Genomic DNA, 7,512 nt, shown 5'->3' with positions numbered 1-7,512 from the left:
CTGGCTTAGAACATACGTAAAGCACTGGCGCCTATGTAAAGGGCAAACAAAATACATAGTGACAGGACAATTTCAGGACGATGACAGGACAAGCCAGGCAGGGCACCTGTCATAGAGCGAGCTAATCATGGTGGGCGCCCCTAGCCATGCCATACACCCATAACATAGCATATGAGTGGCGGGTCTAATTAACTCACTAAAATGAGATCACACTTCGTCATTTAACCCTTTTAATTGGATTTTCGGACAAAAAGAATCCATGTTTTTCTAATATTTTTCAACCCCTTTACGTGGTTAAGCGCCTGAGATTGGAGTTTCCGTCAATTCCATCCATTAGAATGGGAGCAGCTCCCGCTGATGGGCCTTGTGCATCATGTACATATAGGTCGCCCTTACTTAAGACATACCTTCCCATGATTTATGTCATATTGTGTTAAAGGGTTAAGGGCATTGATACTTTTTGGGTGACATGTTTGGTTTTTTTCAACCAATTAGGGCAAGTCTATGAACTAAATGCATAAAAAGAGCATAAAAAACAACAAAATACAGTTCATCAATCAATTTTTCCATTAGTGCCATCCACAAATAAGGCCAATTATCCTGAAACGTATTTGCGTAGTTTTAAGGGCACTAAAATATCAATAAAAAGTTCTTCTGTGACCAATATTTTTTTTCTATTACTTTTTTTTTATCCCTTTTTAACCAAAAGGAATCATCGGATACTCAAATAGATTTATTTTATATTATGAATAAATCTAATGAAGCCTGTCCATAATTAATATAGCATCAGGGACATATCAGTAATGGAACGACTGAGCTACGCCAGGCATTAGGCTCGACAACTAAAAGGTAAATTAGTAAGAATGGAAATTGAATGTTGATAAATGGAAAGTAATGCACCTAGGCAGTAGTAATAGCATGGCTGGGTATATATTGAAAGGACTACGACTAGGAAATAATAGAGCAAAAGAAGGAATTTGGCATTCGGGTTACCAGTAATCTAAGTGGCACTCAATGTCAAGCAGCAGCTACGAAAGCTGGAAAAAAAAATTGCGAATGAAAGCCTGAGATTTCAATCTGATATTACTCCTCTATAAATTACTTTGACGTGATTTCATTAATATTTATAAATATTTACAAGGTCGATGTAAAGAATTGCCACATGAACTATTCACTGTAAGGACTGTGTAATGGATTAGGGAACACAATATACATGGGGTGTAAAGTCATTTCCATCCTCACTATAGGAAATATTTTTTTAAAAGGAGTTAAACAAAACCGTGTTGCCATAGTCTGAAAACCACAACCTACTTTTTGGGGTACATACAACTTTGTCGTCACTTTTTATTCCATTTTTTTGGGAGGCGAATGGGAACAACCAATTGACACGGCCACACGAGGGCTTAATTTTTACGGGACGAGTTGTACTTTCTAATGGTACTATATAATATTATTTGCGATGTACTGGGAAGCTGGAAAAAAATTCAGAATGGGGTTGAATTGGAAAAAAAAACAGCCGTTCCGCCATTTCTTACGGGTTTTGTTTTTTAAGGTGTTCACTGTACGGTGAAAATGACACATTACCTTTATTTTGAGGGTCGGTACGATCACGGTGATACCAAATTTATATCGTTTTTGTTATGTTTTAGTACCTTTAAAAAAAATTAAAAGTTTGAATGAAACAAAACAATTTTTGCATCGCCATTTTGTGACCCCCTAAAAACCTTTTCAATTTCTGTGTACAGAGCTGTGTAAGGCGTCTTTTTGTACGTGGAAAGATGTAGTCTTTATTAATACCATTTTGGGGAATGTTGGGCATTTAGATCACTTTTTATTCATTTTTTGGGGGGGGGGGGGGTTGAAGTGGCAAAAAAATTGCAATTCGCCCATGTTGACCTTTTTCCCCGCTACGGCGTTCACCGTATTCGAGTATTTTCCGACGTGGGGATACCTTATGTGTTTATGTTTATTTTTGATTATTTATTTTTAGATGTGATCTAGGGAAAGAGGGGTGATGTGAATTTTTTATATTATTATTTTTCATATTTTTAAAACATTTTTTACATTTTTTTTCTTAATTTTTTTTAGCCCCCCTAGGAGGTTTGAACCTGCGATCATTAGATCGCTTATGCCATAAACTGCAATATCACAATATTGCTGTCTATGGCAAAATTAGTGCATTGCCATTGAGACCTGCCACAGGCAATCTTTCTATAGCAGAGCTGGGAGCGTTCAGAAGGTTCTCAGCTGCTAGAAGAGTACACCGGCTCCCAAGATCTCACCGCGCCAGAGCCGTGACCGGCCCGAAGTGAAAGGGGCAGTGAAAACCCCTCAGATGCAGGTGATCACATCTGACACCGGCATCTGAGGGGTTAAATGCTTACAATCGATACAGCAGAGACCCGGCGGCTATCGCGCCCGCTTGGCTTCTGAGCAGGCGCCATTTTTAAAAACCCTTTTCCGACGTAAACAGGCATATTAGTGACGGGAAAGGGTTAAAAACCTCTTAGGATATGGGTCTAAACTCAAGTTTTTAATCTAGAATATAAAAATAACTGCTCTATGCTGTTTAGTAGCTTCATTCACTTTCAGGTTGCACACCCTATTAATATCAGTATTGGATGGAGTAGGAGAAGACTTGCAATACGTCAGCCCTTTACTTCCTCCCTGCTGATGTCAGCTACTGGGATAGATAGATTAGATTAGATTAGATTAGATAGATAGATAGATAGATAGATAGATAGATAGATAGATAGATAGATAGATAGATAGATAGATAGATAGATAGATAGATAGATAGATAGATAGATAGATAGATAGATAGATAGATAGATAGATAGATATGAGATAGATAGATAGATAGATAGATATGAGATAGATAGACAGATATTAGATAGATAGATAGATAGATAGATAGATAGATAGATAGATAGATAGATAGATAGATAGATAGATAGATAGATAGATATGAGATAGATAGATAGATAGATAGATAGATATGAGATAGATAGATAGATAGATAGATAGATATGAGATAGATAGATAGATAGATATGAGATAGATAGATAGATAGATATGCGATAGATAGATAGATAGATAGATAGATAGATAGATAGATAGATAGATAGATAGATAGATAGATAGATAGATAGATAGATAGATAGATAGATAGATAGATAGATAGATAGATAGATAGATATGCGATAGATAGATAGATAGATAGATAGATAGATAGATAGATAGATAGATAGATAGATAGATAGATAGATAGATAGATAGATAGATAGATATGAGATAGATAGATAGATAGATAGATAGATAGATAGATAGATAGATAGATAGATAGATAGATAGATATGAGATAGATAGATAGATAGATAGATATGAGATAGATAGATAGATAGATAGATAGATAGATAGATAGATAGATAGATAGATAGATAGATAGATAGATAGATAGATAGATAGATAGATAGATAGATAGATAGATAGATTATGAGATAGATAGATATGAGATATATAGATAGATAGATAGATAGATAGATAGATAGATAGATAGATAGATAGATAGATAGTTATTTAAGTTATTATATTCTATCTGTGTGTCTGTAGAGGGATTTTGGTAGCTAATAAAGTCCTGTGTCACGTGGGGTATGTGGACCCACTGGGCAGTACCGCCTTTATGGTATGGCAGCTGGCCAACAGGACACAGATCACAGTCTATAGTTCGTATAGGGTACCTGTGGCAGCTCAGACAGTAGCAAGACAGGCTCGGCTGGGACTAGGCAGCAGGCAGGCGCCAGGCGTGGTGTAGCAGAACAGGAGTGGAACACAGTACTGCACGACTTCAGCTCAACACGGAACTTGACCAGGATAGCACGGGATACAGGTTACAGGTAGCAGGAACGGGAAACACTGTGAACTGGGAAACACTAGGAGTCCATTTGCATAGACAGACTAGGGTAAGACAACAAGGCTCAGGCAAGGCAGGAAGGGGCTATGCCCCTCTTATAGTCCAGGGTGCTCATGGGCTAATTCAGTACAATTTTCAGGTGCGCGCGCTGGGCCTTTAAAAGCGGGCACGAGCGTGCGCGCACACCCTACGGGTCCTGACCGGGAGAAGCAGAAGTGAGCGCTGGCGTCTCCCGAGGAGGAGATGGGGACCAGCGGTCATGACATCCTGTGATTACAGCAGCCTCAGCACTGATTCATGCAGTTTGAAGAAGTGTACGTACAAGGGAGAGGGGAGGTGGAGAAGTGGTAAGTGCAATGTGAACTAGCAGACTTGTAGAAACAGTGACCGGTGACCGGGCTGCAGCTCCACTGTATCTGTAACATGGGAAAACATTGACTAACAAATTCCTGTTAGTGAATTAGCAAGAAGGAGAGGTCTTCAGCACAAACAGCTAAGCTTTGAAGGGAAAGAAGGTTACACATGGTAATGTACACGAGGATCTAGTGTTTTTCATTTTGGAGGTGCACTTTAAATTGATCCAGGGAAATTATCTGACTATCATTGTGGCATCAGGAAGAATTTTTGCCTCCTGTGAGACAAAAACTATTTTATTTTGCCTTCCTCTGGATCAAACAATTGGGTATGGGAAAGGCTGAACATAATCGACATGTCTCTTGTTCCACCTAAGTAGCCATGTAACAATTAAAGTCCATCTGTCTCATGACAGGTGCCCTTCAAGACCATGAGAGGGGACGTTTAATTTGACATAATAATTTATTGCATTTTCTAAATTTGCTTCTTATTACAAATACTCAAATTTATCTACTATTTCCATTGACCAGTTTACCACAAGCCAGAAGAAGCCCACGTTCATTCTATTATTGATCAATATGCTCTCGACCACCTCGTTTTTTGCGCCATTGTCCCGCGAAATGATTCTAAAAGGGATGGAGCTTATGCTTATTTCTGGAAGGTATTGTGGGTGTTCCCGATTGGATCAGGGGCCGAGCTTAAAACGGATTCAATTGACGTAAGGTATGGTAACGTGAAGGCTCAAATGTTTTTGTAGGGGAAATATAGAACAACCAATGGCTTTCTTAAACATTACGTGGGCCTCCTTTTTCTCCGTTTTAGTATGATCTAAGGTGATACCCGTTTCAGAGAGATTCAAGTTTTATAATTCATTCTGTGAGATATCATATTGTATAACACATATATTTTTGTATTCACAGGTTTGCATTGTAGAGTGCGAAGGAAAGATCTACTCGAGCTCCATGTGGGGTGTCTGCAAAACAGTTCTCATAAAGTCCTCGATACAACTCAGCATGGACAGTTTTGAAGAAGACTTTAAACCCTTTAACCTGGATGACAGCCGGTTCACCAACAATTTCAAGCGACTGAGCGATCTGGCCAAATTGGTTGACTTAAATAAAATTAAAGATGAGAAAAGGTTGTCTAAGATGAGTAATCTGATCCATGAACAAGGAGAAGAAGATACGAGCATTGACGGTGGAGAAACTGCTCTCGGCCCTGATGAACTTGGGGACTTGCAGGATCCTACAAATGCCATGTCTAAACGATTTGGCGGTTTTGTAAAAGGAAAATACAGCTACCGGAAATTCATGGGTCCATCAAAAGATCTTCAGAAGCGTTACGGAGGCTTCATTGGTGTTCGAAAGTCAGCCCGAAAATGGAACAATCAGAAGAGGTTTAGTGAGTTTCTAAGGCAATACTTGGGGATGTCCACCCGTTCTGCGGAGTACGACAGCTTCACCGACGATATGAACGAACTGAACGAGCAAAATGAAATCTAAGACTATTCTTCATTGATGCACATAGTTATTTGATTTAGAACTAAGAAGGCAGAAAGTCAACCTCCACCTCCGAGTATACTTTACGAATTTCTCACCAACGTCAATGATATTTTGGGCCCATGGCTACAGGATGATGTTCTGCTCAGATCCTAATCCTATGTAGATAACACCTCAATGATTACAACGATAGCTCCACCAACTTAATTTATTGTCCAATATTTTTTTCCCCCAATATTTATGTAAATATATTGCATGCGCATTGGGTCTCACTTGGCACCTAGGTTGAATTCTTTCATTAATTAAACATTTACTTTTGTCATGACTGCATATTCCTCATAGAATTATAGAGTGGGGCCATGGTTTGCTGGTTTTCCCTCTAGACAAACGTGATATAACCTTTAAGATGATTTCCATACTATAAGGTAAATGGTATTTCCATACTATAGTATAAAAATAATTAGTACAAATATTGTAAGACAAGTCATATCTTCCACCAGGTGGTCAACCAGTCAAAAATCGAATGTAGACTTTACGTGGTGTGATGCAACAATCGGGTCAATAATCCTGGTGAGTGGTCCAAAGTTCATGTTGAAAAATCTTCTTCTCGTTATAAAATCGTTACTTGGACAGTAAGAGTTTTTGGAGATGTCTCTTTGACCATAGATGTTGGTGAGATATCTCACCATCGATGGCCAGGTTCACACCTCGAAAAAGCCTGGGAGGTTGAGATTGAGACATTGAGAGCCACACCACTATGGCACAATGGGGATCTTTACGTGTTAGAAACCAATGAAACACATTGACCCTCAAAACAAACTTCTAGGTGTCCCAAGCTCTGTCGGAAGTAAATATATTAACACCATCAAACTTTCTTACCGGCAGCTCCGAAAGAAAAAACTCCAAACAAATAAATGTTCTCTAAGGGAAACGATTTTCAAAGTAGAACATCCCCGTAGGAGATAATAAGCTCCATTGGAAGACAAATGAAGAAGAAAAAGGTAATCGTTTTATCCATCTCACCCTCTTGGTTTAGGAGTAGAAGAAATAACATCACTGGACGAAAAGTAGGCACACAAATAAAAAATAAAAAATTCCTCTACTAGATACTGTATCTGGAAAGGACAAAGTGGTCCGGGACTAGTAGATGGAATATGGTGGACAAACAAGCAGGAGAAAAAATTTAGGGGTTAAGAACATCGAAAACAATTACAGAAACTTGTGTGCCGCCATATGGTGCCTGGTGAGTCACCCTATTCTCTCCTACTAGCAATGCCTACGGGGAGAATACCTCCATAATACATCATGAAAGAGCAGGCCAGACATTTTTTTTAGTAGGCTATAGACGCGGAATGACGGATACGTACAACACAGATCCATAATATGACCATATGCATGAGGCTGAGAAAAACATGTCTAAGGGCTGTGACCATGGATCTCTTAAGACTACCACGTAGATGATCTTCTCATAGCTGTTGTAAGACAAAAAAGTGAATTCTAATATATTGAAGGTATTATCAAGGCTAGGTTTCCAAGGTCATCTTTCATCTTGAGTATGGTTGGACAAATCCCATACCTCGGGCAGCCTAACCCTAAGCCAATGTATCTGAAACTAGGACAAAACATGGTAGGTTTATAGGATTTCTATTGAACTCTATAAATGGTCTCACTGATGGTCCAATGTGGCTTCCTGGAGTGGTCTAGGTGCCTTCTTCAGTCTCCAGTATTTTGCCTATCCCCAGGGAC

General features: G+C 39.0%; 1 protein-coding gene across 1 annotated transcript; it reads left to right on the top strand.

Annotated features, from left to right (window-relative positions):
- The first annotated feature begins 4,172 nt into the window (after positions 1-4,172).
- Positions 4,173-6,091, top strand: PNOC (prepronociceptin). The gene is made up of 3 exons (XM_075863547.1): positions 4,173-4,260; positions 4,798-4,928; positions 5,188-6,091. The coding sequence occupies exons 1-3, from the start codon at positions 4,173-4,175 to the stop codon at positions 5,767-5,769; spliced, it is 801 nt and encodes a 266-aa protein (XP_075719662.1). The 3' UTR covers positions 5,770-6,091.
- Positions 6,092-7,512: the final 1,421 nt, after the last annotated feature.

The sequence above is a fragment of the Rhinoderma darwinii genome, chromosome 4 (assembly GCF_050947455.1).
Source record: "Rhinoderma darwinii isolate aRhiDar2 chromosome 4, aRhiDar2.hap1, whole genome shotgun sequence".
Classification (NCBI taxonomy): domain Eukaryota; kingdom Metazoa; phylum Chordata; class Amphibia; order Anura; family Rhinodermatidae; genus Rhinoderma; species Rhinoderma darwinii.
Note: the sequence above shows the minus strand (reverse complement) of the source record. Positions and strands in the feature narration are given on the sequence as shown.